Source organism: Pollachius pollachius, assembly GCF_949987615.1.
Source record: "Pollachius pollachius genome assembly, chromosome: 2".
Classification (NCBI taxonomy): Eukaryota; Metazoa; Chordata; class Actinopteri; order Gadiformes; family Gadidae; genus Pollachius; species Pollachius pollachius.
This window is the reverse complement of record NC_136935.1, coordinates 2,145,664-2,166,691: the sequence shown is the minus strand read 5'-3', so window position 1 is coordinate 2,166,691 and position 21,028 is coordinate 2,145,664. Positions and strand designations below refer to the sequence as shown.

At 44.1% G+C, this 21,028-nt stretch overlaps 2 protein-coding genes across 2 annotated transcripts; both read right to left on the bottom strand.

The window, feature by feature from the left end:
- Positions 1-4,116: 4,116 nt before the first annotated feature.
- On the bottom strand, positions 4,117-10,697 carry spef1 (sperm flagellar 1; the record flags this gene model as incomplete). The annotated part of the gene is made up of 7 exons (XM_079759053.1): positions 4,117-4,236; positions 7,684-7,789; positions 7,880-7,967; positions 9,032-9,086; positions 9,219-9,366; positions 10,318-10,429; positions 10,589-10,697. The coding sequence occupies 7 exons, from the start codon at positions 10,695-10,697 to the stop codon at positions 4,117-4,119; spliced, it is 738 nt and encodes a 245-aa protein (XP_079615179.1).
- Positions 10,698-10,909: 212 nt separating this feature from the next.
- adam8a (ADAM metallopeptidase domain 8a) lies at positions 10,910-20,295 on the bottom strand. Its single transcript, XM_079729310.1, has 25 exons — positions 20,186-20,295; positions 19,685-19,788; positions 19,490-19,563; positions 19,302-19,380; positions 18,649-18,725; positions 17,870-18,089; positions 17,419-17,499; positions 17,260-17,328; positions 16,621-16,790; positions 16,451-16,532; positions 16,167-16,309; positions 15,632-15,809; positions 15,313-15,402; positions 14,874-15,069; positions 14,693-14,735; positions 14,406-14,586; positions 14,178-14,267; positions 13,996-14,080; positions 13,410-13,524; positions 13,089-13,269; positions 12,677-12,724; positions 12,547-12,594; positions 12,344-12,394; positions 12,150-12,224; positions 10,910-11,761 (listed from the first exon to the last, which is right to left on the bottom strand). Exons 1-25 carry the CDS (start codon positions 20,229-20,231, stop codon positions 11,717-11,719), a joined length of 2,571 nt encoding a protein of 856 aa, XP_079585436.1. The 5' UTR covers positions 20,232-20,295; the 3' UTR covers positions 10,910-11,716.
- Between the last annotated feature and the right edge of the window lie 733 nt (positions 20,296-21,028).

Below are 21,028 nucleotides of genomic sequence, written 5' to 3'. Positions count from 1 at the left end.
TCTATTCCCCACTCCCCTCCAATCAGCATAGCTAAGATTTCGTGGACCAGCGGACGAGCAGCTCAGCAGTGTTTACAGTGGATGTATCGCAATGGCGAGGCGCACACAGCTTTTGGCCGTGTTCTGTAAATATTCTAGAACACTCCGGGTGCTCCGGCGGGAGTCCTGGACCTCTATATCTAAATAATATCTGTAGCTCTCGTCACAACACACAGACACAGGTTGGCTTCTTCGAAACGGGCGTTCTTTAATGGCACGTTGCTTTATTCCTTTACGTCTTTACGTCTTTAAGCCTTTACGCCGGGAAAACTATTACAAAGAAACATAATACAAAAATGCCACATCAGCAAATTAGCAGTATTTACATAAGCACGAAATAAAACACAGAAATATGACACTAATTGGCACGTAAAAATGACATGTAAATACAGGAAATAAAAGTGCATTAAAATGGTGAAATAAAATACCTCGCTGGCCGCTTGTTGTGAAAAGAGATTTAAGTTCTTTACTGTCCTTATATCTTGGCCGTCTGCTTTAACTTCAGAGGCGAACTTATGCTATCGCTGCACTTAACGAGCGCCATTCATACATGCTCGGTCATGCCTTTTTACATCAATTACACCAACACTAATGACGTAGGGAAACTAGGAACAAAACATTAGTTCCGTTCGCTTGCAGCACATTAACACATCGGTTCAATTACATTATATTAACATTTTAACCTTTTGACCCAACATGAATTATTATCTATTTATTAATTACATGAAATTGAAGTGTTGATTATTAAGTGTGCATAATTAAAGAAAACTTATTTATGCTACGTCACTTACAATATCATATTATACATAGATATCTATTATATCTGATCATATATATTATCACGGCCAAAAGCTGTGTGCGCCCCCGGACGATATTATGATTCTCAAACGACTGCCGTGCCTCGCGGAAGCGGGCTGCGCTGAAAAATCAATCCATGATTTTCATAGCAGAAGTGCAGTCAGGATTTCCATTGCAATTTACTTTACATGGCTACTAATTATCCAAAAGCTTGTACTTTAATTTATGCAAGATGTTAAAATGTGGTTTACTTGCCAAAGTAGGATATTATATTGGCTACGTGGCAAAACGTTTAGCAATTTGGAGGTGGTTTACTGGGGCGTAGGAATGAGTTTAACATTGGGGGGGACACATCGGAAACCTGACAGATCCGTTAATGGCTTGAACAGAAATATGTCATAAATTAACTACACTGAAAAAATTCACAAGTATATTTTACTCTACTAAAAAGATACATTTGTAAATGTAAAGGAAAACACATTTTGAATGGCAGTAATGAACTGATAAATATCAAATCAATTCTTTAATTGCACGCTCAATCATCCGGTTTTGTAGAATAAGAAGCGGTGACAAGACGCTGTGTTGCGCTTTCAAAATAAAATAAAATATTTTTCTCCCCCTGGTATAATTTTTAGGTGGGACAAATGCGCCTGTCTCCAATATTGGAGGGGACACGTCCCCTCCGTCCCCCCCGGTTCCTACGCCCTTGGTGGTTTACATTCTGCCTACTAGTGTCATTATTCTCCAAAATGTGCAGCGCTTTGCCTTTCATGTTGGACATAAATAGCCTCAAAACATTTAGATTTCAAGCCTTAACATATCCAGTCCACCTGGAGAGAGCGACAATAATGGGGAACCACTTCACAAGGAGTCGCCTGATTTGCACAAACTAGTGGAATATTGACTCAAGTGGTGGCCTAGTAAAGGTGCTTGCACACTGCCGCGCGGCAACCGCCTGCCGGAGGGTTCAGCGCGGCGGTGTGAAGGGCCAGGCCGAAAGTTTCAACACGGGGAAAGCTGAGCGGTAAGGCGAAATCTGCGCGCGTTCACGTGGGCGGCAACCGCTTCCTGGTTTTCAGCCGCTCTTGTAACCGCCTCCCCTCTGCCGCCCTTCCCTCGTTGAAATGAATGGAGGCGGCGAGTTGCCGCGCGGCGGTGTGAAAGAGACTACTGACGAGCCTGAACATTGGAGACATTGCCATACAATAAATCGAACAAGGAAAAAAAATAACAGACTAGTGTGTGTATGTGTGTGAAAGATTTAGGGATTTGTTGACATTTGTCGTTAAGATTGTCCTTTGGTGATTTGGTTAATATTACAATGCAAATGAGTTCATGATTTACTTAATACGTTTTTTTTGTGAATGATTCTTTTGTACAATTTGCTAAATGGAAACATTGTCTCCTTGTTTTTAAAGGTTTATATGCAAAATGTTTTCATGCAGTTGGACAATGTTGTCAAATGTAAAATAAAACCCATTTTGATACCACTTTTGACACGATTTTTGTCTTCCTTCTGAACGCTGACCATACCTATAGCTGCCAGAAGGGGGGGGCCCTTACACTTCTGGGCCTCCACATTTTTGTCGATGTAGGGCTGAGAAAACAAAGTTGTAATTAATCAGTTAACAAATAATACGCGTGTAGTAAGAAAGGCTTGACCAACCGTTTTCCAAATTCAAATAGAGACTATAATGGTCCCAATTTGCCAATTTTTAAAACAAAGCTGGATTTTTCGGGGGGTGGGGGGATTCAGACCTTATATTCAATTCAGGCAATGTGTGTGCCTGTTCGATCATACCAGATGAAGAGAAGACTATAAACACCTCGTCACTGTTCTATTTGGCTTCAGCTTGCTGCTGAGCCATTGCTCAACAAATTCTAAGTAATAAATGAATCCCCAGTTGGTCTGGATTGTTGTTATATGCATGACATATACAGGTATATGTTACAAATGTGAGTGGTCCTATAACAAAGCAAGTTGGAAGACCTGGCTTGACTTGGGCTACAATGTTCATGCTTTAGCGTTTTATGAGTCTCAGATATGGCGCTAGATGATCTGAATTCATGGCAATGATTCAGTACAAATAAAATGCATATACACTTAAGCTTTCACACAACCTCTTGTTTGTTATGCTGACCCAAATAGCTGGAATCTTAACCCTGCAGACAAAGCTCTGTTTGTGTATTTTTGGTGTGTGTACCGATTCTCCAGGAGACAGACTCCTCGGTCCAATATCCTCTCACTTGGCCCGTCAGCTGTTCACAAAGGAAGGAAGCAGTCAATCCGTGTGCGTGCGTTGATTGCCGTTTTAGCGAGTAGACACTTTTTGTTTTAATGTGACCTTGTAAATCATACATACAGGCATCCTCCCATCGACCATTACTCAGGCCCTGACCTGTCTTCTCATTGGTTAACGTGCTTGTCTGAACTTGACATGGCTGCCTCTCATCTCACAAGTCACAATTCTCACATTCACCCTTTGTGAATAATAGTTTGTTCAATCCACTCATGTATTATAAGCAACATAGTTTTTTCTTTTGATAATTAATACTCAATTTACGTATAACTTTTTAAGAAGTAAGAGGTTTAAGGGAATAGAAGCGGTACTTTGTGTAACACTTCCTTTTTGTATAATTCCACATAAGCGACATCTTCCGCATTATGTCTAAAGACGTCATATCGCGGAATCTGACATTTTAGGTCCAAGTATGGTAACACATTTATTCATTTAAGAACGTTTCTCAATGCTTAAAAAGCCACTTATTACAAAATGATTTCACAGTACCCAAAGTTTACTGGTATGCCTTTGATAAGAATATGGTAAATGTACGGTATTATATTCAGGTTTAAGAACGCAAATAAGTTTCAGTGTGGTACCTGTTACCCCTTTGTTTCTTTTTCACTTTTACACCCGTTTAATTGAAATAAATCCAGAAATTAGGTATTTCATGAAAAGGTTGTGTTTCACTCTTTCTTTTGCGTTTTTAGCTGAACTTGTTATTCACCAACATATTGAAAACTGTACTAATCGTACGCTACACTCCTGTAATTGGCTGAACGTCAAACACATCCACTTATAGCAACAAGTAGGCCTGCTTCAGTTAGGAAGCATGACAATAATGCGGCATAATCGTTGATAACTCTTCTTTTAGATAACATATGCACGACTGATCGCTATGCAGGAGTCACACGTGTTAGCCATAATAGCAATGCTACGGGTGTCCTCGTCCTTTTGCAGACGTCGCTGGTGTGGTGTGAGTGGAAGCGGAGGTTCCTCAGGGTCTGCCGGGCCCGGCCTGGGCTTTGTACGAGTCCAGATGCCGGGTCAGGGCCTCGATGCGCATGTCCTTCAGGTGCACAAGGTGCTCCAACCTGTTCACCTTCATCTGCAGGATCTAGCGCACACACACACACACACACACACACACACACACACACACACACACACACACACACAGGGACACACACATACACGCTCACACACACACACACAGGGACACACACATACACGCTCACACGCAAACACGCCGAACACACACAGGGCAACATACAGAGGCACACAGGCACACACACACACACACACACAGGGACACACACAGGGACACACACATACACGCTCACACGCAAACACGCCGAACACACACAGGGCAACATACAGAGGCACACACACACACACACACACACACACACACACACACACACACACACACACACACACACACACACACACACACACACAGGCAGGCAGGCAGACACCCACAGGCACACACACAGGTAAAGACACACACACATTCATAGGACCAGACAGACATACACACACACACACACACACACACACACACACACACACACACACACACACACACACACACACACACACACACACACACACACACACACACACAGGCAGGCAGGCAGACACACACAGGTAAAGACACACACACATTCATAGGACCAGACAGACATACACACACACACACAGGCAGACACACACAGGCACACACACAGGTAAAGACACACACACATTCATAGGCACAGACACACACACACACACACACACACACACACAGCCACACAAAAAGGAAAATAGTGGAAATAGTCTCAGCGATTTGTGAGATGTTCTAATAGTGCTGATGACACCTCCAGCTGAAAGCTTCCCCGGTTTCCACAGACGGACGTTTCAACCTCTGAGGAGGTAAGAGTCACGTCCGCTCAACACTCCGTGAGTCACAGACCACAGCTAATGACACATGTTGGACATCCACATTTTGCACACACGGACACACACACACACATACACAAACATACACACACACACACACACACTGACGCACTCCACACCCCACCCCACACCGCATCAACCACACACACACACACGCACGCACGCACGCACACACACACACAAAGATATGCACATGAACAGTGACGCACACACACACACACACACACATCACACCAACCCGCACCAAACACACATACACACACACACACACACACTCACACATACACTACAAGGGACATATATATAATTTACCGGAAGGCTGAAATGATCTCACAACTGAGTGCAACTTGCATTGCAGAATCGTTTTGTACATCAATCTGTTTCACCACGTCTCACTTCTTGACCATTGCCAAGGCAATAGTCAGATGACCATTGCCAACGCAATGGTCATCAAAATGCTTGGGTTTGTTACACACACACAAACCCAAGCATTTTGTCTCTTTTAAACGTTGAAGTATCAAAAGGCACAGACAGCCACAAAATTAGAACAAAGTCTATTTTCAGATTCCAACGGTCAGCAGTAGTATATTTTTAGTATAGGCTGTATGTTCTAATGTGCGTTTGCTCGTCATGTTAGGTCCAGTCAGGTAAAATGCTATTATCCCACTGGAGGAAATTTGGTTGCAGCCAGGTATTACAAAAACCTTCAAATCCATCATGAATACAACATGAAAGTAAGCAAATTGCAGAGAGCAAAAATATACTGAGTGTAATCAGTTGTGCATATTCAGCCTTCAAATGAAGTGCAAACAGAATAGCCTATGCATATTTTTTTTCACTTGTGTTAAAACTTCATCGTCTGCTTGGCGATAGAAGATGCAGTTGGAACCCAGTATCTTCTAGCTGAAGGTAGGAGCTTCAGGGGGTGGTTAGTACACTCCAGCATGGCATGGCCCATCTGTACGACCTCATCGACCGCAAATGTCAAAGAGCTGAGCTTGGTTCACTCCAAAAGCTTTGCTGACCACTCAAATACCAACTAAGCCAATCATATTGGTCAGATACTGTCAAACAAGACGATTAAGTTCTCTGGTGCAGACTAGTAATGCGCGATATAAACGATATACGATATAAACGATAGAAAATGGCCTACGATAGAGATTTTAATTCTATCGCTCTATCGCGATAATGTATGTTGATGACGCAAAATACAATGTTTAATTTTTGGTTTGGTGCGGTTACTTTTCACATTGCAATTTTCGCAACAGTGCCAGAATTCGTCAACAAACCTACATGTGTGCAAAGAACGTTAAATCATTGGACAAAAAGGTCTGGGGCGGGGTAAAGCGTTAAAGAAAACGGGGGGGGGGGGGGGGGGGGGGAAGCACCGGTTAAAGTAAACAATCATGGATATCCAGCGTGATATACATTGATCTGCGGACTGGTCCAACTCCTTCTCCCTCATCCTGACTCGGAATGTGTTAAATGCATCGGCATTTTTAAGTTATGTTTTCCAGCATACTTTTTACTTGCTTTTGTCGGACCGTCGGGTGGTGGCTCAACATGGAGCAAAGAGGAGACGGAATGTCTCCTGGATATCGGACCCAAATATCCAATAGACGTTCCGTCTCCTCTTTGCTCCATGTTGAGCAACGTCTCCGAGACCACCTCTCCGGCTGGGTCAACCTCCTTTTGACCGATAAAAAATATCACGTAATCGACAAAAATCTTAACAATCAATGATCGATCATCAATTAATCATGCCCATCCCTAATTGTCAGTACAGTGTCTGTTCCTTATCTAAAAAGACACCCGTTTTTCCTGTTCTCTGCATCTTGGGTGGCATTTAATAACCAAGGACTTAAACTAAAGAAACCCAATACTAATTTTATTTATCTGCAACATTATGTTGTATGATTACAGTGTTTCGCAATAAATGTTCTCGAAATGACATACTATATTTCTCTTTTCTTTTAAATACATTTAGCAGTTTGGCTTTCCTTAGGGTCTATGTAACCTGTTCTGAAACGGTTATTTTATGATTTTATATCGTGATATATATATCGTTATCGCAAGAGGCTGCAATGTATATCGCAATATGGATTTTAGGCCATATCGCCCATCTCTAGTGCAGACATGAAAAACAATTCTCTTTTCTAGAGAAATACAGACATCGATGAACCTCATTGGAAATGGCCTCAGCACTATTCTGAAAGAGGAACCTATTATCATACACAAAGTCCTTTCCTTGGTATTTGACACGTTCAGTTCAAGAAAAGACTCTCTACACCAAGACACCACGCCGCTGACCTTGTTTCGCCCCCTTCTGCAGGTCAACTCTGAGCGAGTAATCTACAATCTTTAAAATGGGTCTGGTCGTAACTTTCCCAGACAGCTATTTGTGTACAGAATACAAAGAAGTGGAGAGAGTTTACATCCTTGGATTCAACCAGTGGAAGAGTAGAGCTTGTATGTCACTTTGAATATTACATCTGCAACTGATGAGGGAATCTGGCCGGTGTGTGTGTGTGTGTGTGAGTGTGTGTGTGTGTGTGTGTGTGTGTGTGTGTGTGTGTGTGTGTGTGTGTGTGTGTGTGTGTGCCATGCCTTTTGAGTATACCTCCACAGTCTCCTCCAGCGTCATCACAGCCCTCTCCTTCTCCTGCAGCATTAACCGGAGCGCAGGGTCCATCTCTGTGACGTCGCGCTCCAAGCCCTTGGGTTTGCTGTTGAGCAACAAAAAATAGCCACAAACATTGACGTTAGGGGAGCCAGTTGTTCTCTTCTGGCGTAATGGGATTCTGTTCAGTAAATACCTGCCATTCACCGGGAACCTTTGGATTCTTTTGCTGCCCTCCACGGCTTTCATCTGAGCCTGAATGAGGGCCTCCAGTACATGTGTCTCTGACGAGCACAGCAGACAAAGCATCAGAAGAAGGCCCTGTCGCTGAGTCGGGGAACCGGCCCGTCTCACAGCAGTTGGAACGTGGAATGACCAATCGGTGCACACCAGGACGGCTGCACCCACCCACACACTACGGGGGCACCAGAGGAGCACTCTCCTTTGACAAGACCAATAGAAGAACCCGAACCCAACAACCAGGCCAGGTCGGGGTGGGGGGGGTGAGTAAGAGCCGATGCATCCGGTCATGATCCGGGGAGGGCAGAGGAAGAACAGAGCGGCACGGGAGAGCAGAAGAGGAAGCAGCGACAGAGGAGCTTGATGTGTCTGGCCTGGTCAGGGGGGCTGGTGACGAACCACGATAAGAGCACCAGGGCTCTGTGTCTGAGAAAGAGCAAGTCATCGCTGCTACGGAAGGGAGTGGACAGGGGTTGGTGTGGGCCGGGGGTGAGGGCAGGGAGGGCCCCGGTGGACAGACGAGGTGCGGGGAAACATAAGGGAGACGGGTCACTGGCCCCCCCTTCCTGTGTCAGTGGGTGTGTGTGTGTGTGTGTGTGTGTGTGTGTGTGCGTGTAATGCTTCTATGTGTGTGTGTGCGTGTGTGTGGGGGCGTATATGCATGCCAGCCGTGTGTGTGTGTGTGTGTGTGTGTGTGTGTGTGTGTCTGTGCATATGTGCATGCCAGCCGTGTGTGTGTGTGGCCAGAGTAATCCCTGGGACTGCCTGTTTAACTGATAACTTCAGGTCAGGCTGACAAGCAGTAAACCATCCACCATGTGTTGTTAGAGGCTGCAGAATATATGCTTATATCAGGGTCATTAGGTTTTCCTCACAGTGGTCCTTATATTATACATTTCCCACACTGGTTTGATTGCAGGAGGTCAGTTACACCCTACTGTTCCACCACCGCAGAACACAGTGATTCCACAACACTCTGTTACCTCACCCACTGAATGTAGCGGCAATGATCACAGACGTGTGTACAAACCGTTGGGGATAAGAATTAGGTCAGTATGGTCGATGCAGACTGCAGACTTGGATTGAAGGTAAAAGGAAAATATGCTACCTGCTGGGAGTGTCTCTTGGTTCTTGATGTTGTTGATGTTGTAGTACTCCAGTTCCTGACAATCAGATCGAAGGATGGTTATCATCTGTGGAGGAAGGTAATGCACCTCCCACACACACCAACAAACCAACACACACACAAACCCTCACACGCACACACCCCCGCAGACACACACACACACACACACCAAGGTGCTTTCCGTGACTTGCTCCAGTTTGAGGTCTATCTTCTCTCTGAGGGAGAACAGAACTGGCTCTATCACTCCTGCAGTTCTTAGCGCTATCTTCTTGATCCTCTCCTCGCCGACATCAAAGTCGAGCTTGGAAAACACCTTCCTAGACACACAGAAGGAGGGGGGGAATGTGGGTTGATCAGAGTCTTTGTGTCTGTTTGGAATGGGAAACACATGGCTAGGATGGGATACTACTTGAGGTTTCGGCCTTATTCATCTAGAGGCCATCTTGGGTCTAAACGCTGGCTAGGTGTGGGAACTGAATGGGGATTGTTGCATTCAGTTCGCCCCACCCAGAACCATAAAGGAGGGTTCTGGGTGGATCGGAACAACAGTTCACAACACAGACTCACTATAAATCTCAGGTTGGCTGTGGGCCGTGTTAGTGGCAAGGGACGGAGCGAGTGGGAGCGTAATAAATGGGTTCTCACGGATCACTGCGAGGACCTTTAACACCATCACTTATACAACAGCAACATGCAGAGAATACAATCCAAGTCTCCCAGTGTTGCTGATGACATTTCCTCTTGGCTCCATTCAACGTTTCTCAGGCTGCCCTGCAATGCTAACTTTGAGTTGATGTGACACCATCTTGGACATTGCTTTTAAATCTCTCACCAAAACCCATTGGACTACTCAGTATGAAGAAATATCTGCTCTGTCTGTCTTTGCTTCCTCCGGCCAGCCAACGCTATTGTTTATTTCTGTCTTTATGCTTTTTAGAGAAATAACGCATAATAATAATAATAATAATAATAATAATAATAATAATAATAATAATACGACTTATAATTATTTTTATAATAATTGATTTTATTTATTTTTGGAGTGGGGTTGATACATACAGATCATGGATTATGGATAGAGATATGGATAGATCACTTAAACAAAAAACATATCGGCCGCCTCTGAGGCCAGAGTTTATGACCTCAATTATGATTGAAGTCCCCCATGAATAAGACGCCTATACTCCAAAGATATGGCTATGGTCACCAGCACCAGAAAGACCCAGTAAGACAAAACTCATGTGGTCATGTCACCCATCATCTCTTGCCTGTTGAGAATGCTCCAGTTGCTCATCTTCTGCTGGGTGGAGTTTGCAGGGCTGTAGTTGTGCAGCTCAACAATCTTCGGGAAGAAATGCTTTACAACCTCGGCAGCCATCACTAAAGAGTGTTCATTGAAAACAAACGACTTTAGTGAAGTGTTCAAAAGTCTGCAATCGCATCCAAACTACAGTATTTTAGTTAACAGAGACATTTTATTGCCGGGGCAGCATCTGCGTCGAACCCCTCCCCTTCATTCAAAGTAAAGTCAAAGGCTACCTCCATCGCTGAAGTCGCGTGTAATGTGCTTTTTGGGTCTTGACAGAGGTATTTGGTCTATCCATGCGTACAAATCCTGCAATTGCTCTTCACTTAACTCGTGATCCATAATGAAATCACGACATTTGGTGCGTTTCAGACGCTTCGACTATAAGTGCGCCGGTTAGCCCGCTGCTACCTCCTCCGCTGGGCTGTTGATATCCGTTGCTACGCAACCGAGGCACGACGACAGGACATGGGAAATGATTCAGCGGCCATAATCGAGTTAGATAATGAAGTCAGAGCGAGTTCAAAGTTCACATTTTTCAATTTTATTCCCTTTCCCAGTCAACAGTTTCCACAGTTGCATTTTAAACATAAATAATACATACATATTATATTAGGCTTTATAGCATCACCATACATTTTCAACTTAATGTTGGAAACTTATTGCATCCAATGTCATATAAAAAGTAAAACACAAATTTCATCAAAATAAATGTACAATACTTCCAGCAAAACCTTCTGGTCATAGTGCATGGCATCCTCAACTTAAAAAAATGTATCAAAAAGGGTAAAATAGAAAAAGACATTCATAGAAAAAAGAACATAACTCTGGTATGTTACAGGAATCCTATAGTACTCGCAATGCAGTCGTAGAAAAAGCAAGACAGATAAATGATTAACAGCCTTAAAAATAGCCTTAAATAAAGGTTGCCTGTTTAACCCCAATCATCTATTTAGCAAGATCCAGTTTTTAAGGTCTGAAATGTTCTTCTCAAAAGTCCTGTGTCAACCAATCATAACACAGTTGTACCCTGACCTATTTAGAAGTAACCAATCCAGCTGATTAAATCTCATTCCTCCCCCGTGCTCATGTCCGGTTTAACCAGATGTCACATTAAAGATTCTGTATTCCTTCTGAACATCGCCTTTGAAAGAAAACATACACAAACACCTTAGGAATTTGAAAATCACCATAGCCACAATGTGCCGAGGTTAGGATCTTTCCCGCTGAGCTGTTCCCATAAACCGGGTGCGATGTGATCCGGAGAAGGAATGAGCAAGACCCAAGACGCAGGATGAGTCAAACATAAGAAGCACTACGACAGGACTCCTCATGACGGAGGAACGCAACCCCTCTGACATTCATCTCAGATGGGTGGGAGGCTTCAGGGCAGCTCTGGCGGCAGGCTGTGAAGAAGAAGGTATACACACGCACACACACACACACACACACACACACACACACACACACACACACACACACACACACACACACACACACACACACACACACACACACACACACACACACACACACACACACACACACAGACAGAGACACACACACACACGCACCATTTTAATTGTATTTGTAACCAGAGCTACTTGCTGACTAACTCACACAAGGAATTTCTTTATTGTTGAAAGTGGGAATGAAAAGGAAGTGTTTCACAAGGCCATAAATAAAAACCTCAAAAAAAATCTAAATGTGGTAAAAAATAAATTATGCAGGTTTTGTGTTTTCAATTCAGATTTACCAAGGAACCGTTTCAAATATGCCACTTTCAATACATACCAGTTGATTATGTGTCCATGGGGATGGGGAACCAGAGGGCTTAGTGGGAGGTACTGGGGGCTTTGGTTTTGTGACCTACAAAGGAAGAGAAAGTATCACCTAAATATACAAGATTGTGAGTGTGTGTGTCCGTGTGACTGTGTGTACGTGTGTCTGTGTGTACGTGTGTCTGTGTGTTTGGGGAATAACCGTACCGTTTTGCTTTGAAGTGGTGGTAGCGGTCTGGCTGGTGGGGGAGGTTTGTTCTATGGAACAAGTGAATGAATACTCATTAATACATGAATCAACACATTTAGGAAGATAAAATGCTTTGGAATTGGTGAATTATCAACAAACAAAAAATGTAGATACAAATAGCAGAACCTTTGCTATTGATATTTTCAAAATGTATTTTCACCTTTAAATCAATATCCTGGCTTGGGACCCTTGTTGAAAGCTTTACCATCTAAACGAAAGGAAGAAATGTCAGTAAACTTCAACAGACAAGAACCAGAACACATGAAGACAAAGTGAGGGCAGCGGGCTACCTGTTGGATCCCAGGAGGTTGAGCCTCAAAGGCCATTTTCTTGGGTGGCTGGGTGGAGACAGAGTTGATGTCAATGATATTTGTCCCGTTCATTTAATACCACATTTGCAATTTCTAACTGAACTGTTCTAAAGACGATGGGACAACATTTTTACAAGAAGAGGTGTCATTGATTTAAAATGGAACGGCAAGATGATTCATTTGCTTGATTCTGCCTGCTCAGAGGAATGAGCCACAGGGACTCACACTGGAGCCCTACACTTAGTGGACCGTGGTTCATTGCCTTGAAGCCTCTACTGCCTGCTCAGGGACACTTCAGCAGAGCTGATACTCTCATGAGGAATCCTCTTTCTAATCACTAGATCACCTTTTCCTAACCTGATCTTGCAAACTAACTGGTGGTGGTTCTCACCTCTGGGGCGGCTCTACTGGGTACTATCCCCCCCCTGAGAGGCTGAGTTGCCGGTCGAGGGACTTGAGAAGCCGTAGACGTCACAAACTTGGGCTTGCCGATCAACGGGGGCTGGGGACGAGGGCTTCCCTGTCCCGACTGAAACACGGGGTTGACCTCTCCAGTGGAGGTGTGGCGAGGTCTGTGTGGAAACACACACATACGATACCCCGAATCAGAGATGGGTGACACTTGCAAGCCAGTGTATAATCTGTAGCATTTGCAAATGTTGGAAAAGAAGACAGTGTTGGAACGGAGCGTAGCAAGGGGATATTTGATCACCTCTTTTGGGAGCCTCTCCTCTTTTTGCTCCACAGCAATACTCCGAAGATCCCGACGAACAGAAGAACCAGCACTGTGGCCACCGACAAACCAATAACGATAGAAGGTTTCATCCCTGCATGAACACACACAAAAGGGTTTTAAAGGGTGCAATGAGCAATGAAAATCGTTAAATACATATCTCGAGATACAAAGCAGCGTGTGACACACACAGAACTATGCAGCTATTGATAGTCGGGAATGTGCAGACAAAAAACAGGCAACCACAAACATTTCCCTGAGGTCATAAACAAGACCTAAACAAAACAAAGCATAAGATACTGTACAGTCGTGTAATTTGTCACAGTACATTACTTATGTGCATAAGGTCTTCAGTAGAGTACAGTACCAAAGACTAAAGAGTGGTTCTGTATAACATAACATATTTATATGGTTACATACATTTTGGTTCAAGGGTCAAACCCAAGTCTAACTTTAGCCATCCATGAGCAAGATGCCTAACTCCTATCTGCTTATTAATGTCTGTGCTCATTAAAGCAGAGGCGAGTAGGCACAGTTAGTACATAGCAGTCAGTACATGCGGTACCTGTAGACCCTTCTGTGAGCTTCACATCACAGTAGGGCGCGGCCCAACCGGGGTCACAGTGGCACTGCCTCTCGTGGTTACACACCTGTGGAAGAGTGCACACACGCCGGTCACTCCTACTGTGTGGGACCTTGCTACAGCGAGACGATTACCGTTAACATGGAGTGAAAAGCTTTCCATACCCCGCGGTTGTTGCACTTATCCGAGCAGACTTCCATTCCGTAAACACTCACTAAGTCCTTCTTGTTTTGACAGCTCTGTTTGTAGCAGACCTGAGACACAAACGCAAGACCTGGTTACACACACTTGACCCACACAACCCTGCTGGTCCAACTTGGTGTTGTTATGCAACGATAGGATTCAACGTTGTTCTCTGAGTGGGCGTACTGGAAGAGCACTGTGCTGCATACCATGTTGCTTCCACATTTGGTCCCAGTAGGAATCTTCACCAAATCGAGTGGAAAGTTGTCCTTAGGATCCATGCTCGCCTCGTTACATGGATCTCCATTGGGAACAGGGTAAGAGGTCCGTGAGGAAGTGATGGGGAATTTCCTGCCTCCTGAGCACAGCAGCGTCCCACACTTTTGATCCCTGCAAGGAGAAATCCACAGTTTTATCTCCCCATATAGTGTACCATTAATATGGGCCATTGAGTGCTAGTGACGTGCATCTTAATTTTTTTTAAATGAGTACATACTTGTGAGCAAAGCTGTAGCAACGCGCCGATGCATCCTGAGCATCTACAATAATAAATAAATGATAAATCATCAGTAAGTGCTTTGATCGCAGGCATCCAAGTCATGTGCAATCGGTCGACGGTCTACCGTACCAAACACATTGACGTGACGTAAAGACGCCTGATCCGTCCAAAATCCTACCTGGGCCCCAAAGTCTCTTGCAGTGTTGCTCCCGAGAGGGACACTGCCCGTTGAAGCAGTAGCCACTGCCCCGGTTACAGGGGCGGCCGTTTTGGGTGTAGGCATCCTTGGGGCAGGCGGCTGAGAAGCCAGTGCAGAACTCGGCCAAATCGCACTCTGTGGCCTGCCCTCTGCACCTGGTGCCCGTCTGCTTCAGCTGCAGCCACCGAGAGGGGGAAGAGAACAAGGTTATGGCCCCCGGCTGTGGGAAGGGAACCGAGATAGCCTGGCAAGCTCGGTCTATCTCGTTTCTCGTTGCTGTAATACTGAGTATTTACGTTCAGATGAAACCGGCTAGAACCGGCTTTGATATGTTCATAAGTGAGACGTGTGAGTGTACTATGTAGAATGTATACAGTGTGCACCACATAATATGGTAGTGCACATGCATGTTCATTACCTGGCAATTACTGCAGCACTCTCCCTCCGCACATTTGGACCCTGCGTTGAGTTTGCACGTGGTGGCATTGCAGCAAGGATTCTTACACTCCTGAAAGACCAATTTCAAGAGAGACTAAAAATAAGTGAATTGGAGAGATGGAGAATCCTGTGTGTGTGTGTGTGTGTGTGTGTGTGCGCGTGTGCGTGTGCGTGTGTGTGTGTGTCTGCGTGTGTGTGTGGTTGTATCTGTGACAAAGAAGGGTAGTGCACTGACTAGGGTGCTTTGAGATGAATACATCGTAAATGACTAAGTAGTAGTATGCGCCCCATGAACATACCGTCACAGTGCCACAATCACATTCTTCTCCAGGCTCCACGAAGGCATTTCCACACACGGGGCCTCCCAAGATGCGGTCAGTAGAGGGGGTATCCAGCAGACAAGCAGGGTCCTTTTGCTCCAGGAACTGGGCAAGCTGGTCCAGGCTGCATGTGCTAAACACCTCTGGATAGAAATGCCTGCGGGAAGAAGAGACCATAGGCCTGACTCCCACACTAACACACACATAGTCCTTTGTTACCGGACTTTTCATTCAAGGAACTAAATAAAAAAATTGACCTAAATTACAATTTGTATAAATCTGCCTTATTTTGGTTCTGAGGGTGATAGATACATGCATGGTGCATGCATGCAAATCATGCTATTAAATACCTAGTACTCAGTGTTTCTAAATGACAAACTATAGTTATTACTGTAAATTGTCTTGTATTATTGCCCCCGTGACGAACTGGAGAAGCAATTGAGGGTGGAGTAACTTTTATTGTGGCGTCTCAGTGTGGTGCTAAGGGCTCTGAGGAGGCAGTTGATCTCCCTACCCGTGTGACGGGGCCATGATGCAGCCGCTCTGGGGCTGGGAGGACCGGCAGACGCAGCCTGAATCATCATGAGACAAGCCCAGGTTGTGACCCATCTCGTGGGCAAGGGTGGTCGCCACCCCGATGGCGTTATCGTTGTGATCCTGGAGGAGAAAGCCAAACCAAACAAAGGGTTCGGCACGTTCCGTTTGAGTCAGACACTCGGATGAGTACCATTCAGTGGGGAACGTCAGCCGATGGAGCCTGGCTCTCTCCTTCTATGTGTTGAAACAACGGATCTCTACCTCATTGACGGCCACAGAGCGGCTGGTACATATTTCCCCGGTGAACGCCAGGCCTACGGTGTTGCCGATGAAATCCACCTTCCTGGATCAATCAGAGAGGGGAGATGTTTCAACATGTACAGATGGATGTTATCCACGTCACATTCACAGATGAACACGGTGGGTCTTACGTGATGAACTGAGCGTTGTCGTGCTTGATCCTCGGTAACAGTGTCTGCTGGCGCCAGTTCATGAAGCGTTCCAATGTGATGTTTGGATCGGGGCTGACCTCTATCTGGTCTCTGTAGGTCCAGATCTCCAGACCCACCAGCATCACGCGAATACCCAGGCTACGATACAGCTGAAGACCATAGCAGAACATTTCAGAGCCAGGACTGAAGACTCTCCTGTCCATGTTAAGAAGTTTGGATCATAAGCATGGGCCACTGATGGCAGGATGGTATGGGATGTTTGACTTCCTGCCCAAAGGGAACTGGGTTTAATTTCAAGAGGGGTGCAGTCTACAAGGAGGAATCCTTGAGCAAGATGCCCCAAAACTCCTAGCTGCTCCTGAATGACAAGTATCTGAATCTACTGTTAGCTGCTTTGGATAAAAGCATCTCATAAACAGTAACGATTTTCATTCAACTTCCCTTGAACAATTTCGAAAACCTTTTTTTGGTTTGCTTGTAGTTCAAGTCAATCCATAAGCCCATTTCTGAATTTACTGTAAGATGCTTCGGATTAATAACTGTTAACAACTAAACAGTGAGCAGTAAAAGGCCCTCATGCAGTCGGGGCCGGAGTGCCCTGCTTCCCCCAGCTGGTACCTTGTCCACGTGGTTCACCACCGCAAGCATCCTCGCTGCCACAGTCTGCCTGCTGCCGTACTTCTTGTACTAGAAATGCAGCACAAAATGTGAATGAATATTGAGGGTAACCAGTTATAATCACAGTAATATGAGAATACGTTAGGAAAGCGACCGTACCTCTGCATAGTCCACCACAAGAACCAATTCCACTGTTCTGGTTTTGCCGATCTGGAACTTCTTAATCTGCTGAGAGCTTTTCTAAATAACGAAATGAAAGTTGCACATATTTGGTTGTTTATGTTTAGTTTTCATGTTCCGTCTTTCATCTATTTTAATATTTCAGCTGTCAAAATACAATTGGATTAAGGAACTGCACAAGCTATAAATAAAAAAAAGCTGCCCATAAAAGCCTTTTGAAATAACAATGTTACACAACAAGGGGGAGTTGTTGTGTAAGTGTTTCGTAAGAGTGTGATAAATATCGTAATGTGGCTGAAAATAAGGGAAGATAGTTCCATCATCTTTAAACACACTGAAACAATAAACAAAACCTGCAATACATCTCAATATCTGTCTTCATCGAGTCTTAGCATGAACCTGTTTCGATTGGCCAGCGTTTTAAATGTACCGGTTTACTGAGACGGAACAGTCCGGAGGGGATCGACCCGTGGTCAAAGACGGTCTCCTCGTTGTCATGGCCACAGGAGCTCCTCCTCCGTCTCAGGTGTCTGGAGTTGTACACGGCGTGAAGCCCCTCCCCTTCTCCGGTGGCTTCCTGCTGGTCTGTCTCCCCTTCCTCGGCGAGGGGTTCAATGAGGTACGACTGGTCCTCGATACGCACGTACCCCCTGTGGTGGCGGAGAGAGAACACGGGAGGTCAGACTGAGATGTCTGTTTAGTGTCTGGGTGGGGTGTCTCAGGCGAAAGGCACCAGGTTCGATCTCCACTGTCTACTACCAAGCTGTAGGCATCCCTTTGATAGACTCCTTATTCCAACCGGCCCCTTAATTACTTTATTGGTTACTCACTAAGGTTTGTCTGAACTGCTAAATAGTAAAAAGTACAAAAGGATTCTCATTCAATTTAATGAAAAATAAAAGTATCTTATTTTTCCTTATGGTCCTATCCTGTCCCTAACTCTGTTCACAATGATTGAGAGGGATTTATCAGAGTTTTTTGGTTTATTACAGCAGTCCTCGTCATAAGTCATACGTGCCTGGTCTCAGTGCCATCGCCTTGGCAACGTGAGCAGGTGATTGGGTTACAGATCTTCAGGGACGGTCCAACACAGACCTAATGGTCCTATCAGAGGTCGTCTGGGCTCTCCCTTCATGCAGTAAACCATGGATTCTGATCAAATGTGGATTTCCCCTGAACATAAGACACTTTGGGGACCGCTTCACTCACTTGATCCCTGAGCAGAGGTCGATACTGGCCGAGGAGTCCTCCACCTCCACGATGCTCCCATGGTAGTAGCAGTGGTCCTGGGGTAGGGTTCAATAAGAGACACTGAGACAAGGCCAAATATATATACTTCAATCAATCGTGTAGAAATTCAAATACAATTATTACAATTTTGATAATAAAGTCTGCTTATGGATTGACCTGCCTTAGTGTGGGCAAAGACAGGTGATAGGTGCTGTTGTAATGTGACTTAACTATCATAACTGACAGCCTTGTGCGGTTAACACCTATATTGATGCTACTCACAGAGACTACAGTGGCTGATCATTTAAGAGCCTCAATAGGCCGTGTGCAGGCAGACCTGATGGGTGTACACTTACGAAACTTAATGAAGTGTTAGACGTTAGACCCCCAGGATATCCTGTCCCACACACCCGAAGCATGGTTACACATCTAGCATGAGTTACCACATTTGTTATTTGGTTTTACCTTGGTCATATTTTATTAACCTGTGGATAAACATTTCCGTCTACTTTTATGATGTATGCTTGAAACAGTCACAAACACTATGGGTAAATAAAAGCCTGACGATACATCGCACAAACAGCAACTATAATAAGGTGTATAAGATAGATGGATCATTTAGACATTATTACCTTATAATCTGGTATGGTTGTTTCTTCAGCACCTTGGTCAGAATAATGCACAACAGAGAAGTTTTTCCCAATAAGATGTCTACAATGGAAACAAATGTGGCCGATTACATATAATCGCTTTGGGATGGAAGCTTTAAAACGAAAATAGGGGCCAGTTTTATCACAATTTCTAAGGGCAGGTAACCTACACGTTTCTTTCCAAGTGGAGCGTCCTGTTCAGCCCATCTATTGCCAGTGAGAATGTGACTATTGGAGGGTTTTTCTGCAAACATGACATACAGAGAAACAAGGGGGACATAATGGAAAATATTGGAATACAGACAAAGACAACAGTAAATTAAAGATTAGAAAAAAATAATAAATGTGAGGGAGTGTAGGCCTACCTGATGTTCTGTACTTGTTTTAGATAGTTTATATAGTTTTTGAGGCGTAATTGTTTCATATTTGATCACATGAGGTAGTTTCTTTAGGCTGTCCACACACGTCCCTAGAAAAACATGCATTAATAAGAGAAAGAACGAATTAAAAAGAAAAAAGAAGATATTAAATATTTTTCCGTCTTCTGTCATCCGAAAAAAAAAAGATATTAGTGACTGCTGCTGTCTTTACGATTTATAATTAACACATGTTCTTTCCCCCCAAACGTTTATTATTTCAGGTCCACTTACTCATGTTTTATGTTTATCTTATGTATTTTTTCTTGTGTTATCCATGAACGATTCGTTTTTGTGTGTATGTCTTTTAAAGTTGAAGTATTTATTAAGTAATTAAGTATTTCTGTGAAACCAAAGATGAATTTCCACTTGAGTAGCCACTGAAGATAATACAAATAAATCACACTAACACAAATCAGAGTGAAAAAATTGTAGTTATGACAAACTTACCCCCAAAGAAGATGTATAGACATATTAAATAATCCAAGTATTGCATGTTGTATTCCTAGTAGTCCAAACTGTAGATCTTGACCCGTTCAGGAACGTTGGCTGAATGCTTCATTGAATCTTGGGGAGGGAAATAACCCGGCCTTCTGCACACGCCTCTTTTTGTTCTGCCTTACCCACAATATCCGGATAACAGCGTTTCTGCTGGTCGCTTTTTTTTTTTTTACTGCTGTCTCGTGATTTATAATGTTTACCAAGGTCCCAACGAATTTACCAACATGATCTACTTTATAACGGGAACTGTCCAAGGCAGGGCACTTGAGGGCAGTGACGCCGATTTTTTCCAGATTGAGTTTGATGGACAGATAGCAGCAGGATTAATATTATAAATCATTATATCATTAAACAATCTATATAATGCATTGATTAAGTTACATCAGCTTTCTGTGATAATGCTCTCTGAATGCACTTTGGGGAAAACACTAGCGTGATACTGGGTTGTGAGCGCATAGATCGGCTATTACATATGCATGACACTAGGTGGCAGCGTCAGGCCGCTAGAGGACCAAGAGATTTAGAGTTCAAGTTTTACCACTGAAGTCAAAGTTGTGTTCTCAAGGTTAACGCATGCAAATAGAGAGGTTCTACTCCGAACAAGAAGAAAAGATAATGATTGGTATGTTTCAGCATTTGATAATTAAGACACAACATTGTGTGTGTGTGTTTTCGTTTGTGTATGTGTTTGTGTGTGTGCGCGCGCGCGTGCGTGTATGTAGGCGTGCTTGCGTGTGTGTGCGTGTTTGCAAAGATGTTCAGAATCAGGTGTGTCAACTTCCCTTTTTTTGC

Bases quoted from the DNA above. Each gene is read 5' to 3' on its own strand.
- adam8a (XM_079729310.1), bottom strand. From the start codon at position 20,231: ATGCAATACTTGGATTATTTAATATGTCTATACATCTTCTTTGGGG. The intron at 15,070-15,312 runs GTAATGAACATG...CGGTGGCTGCAG, and splicing joins AGTGCTGCAGTAATTGCCAG to CTGAAGCAGACGGGCACCAG. The intron at 14,736-14,873 runs GTAGGATTTTGG...TTATTATTGTAG, and splicing joins CAAGAGACTTTGGGGCCCAG to ATGCTCAGGATGCATCGGCG.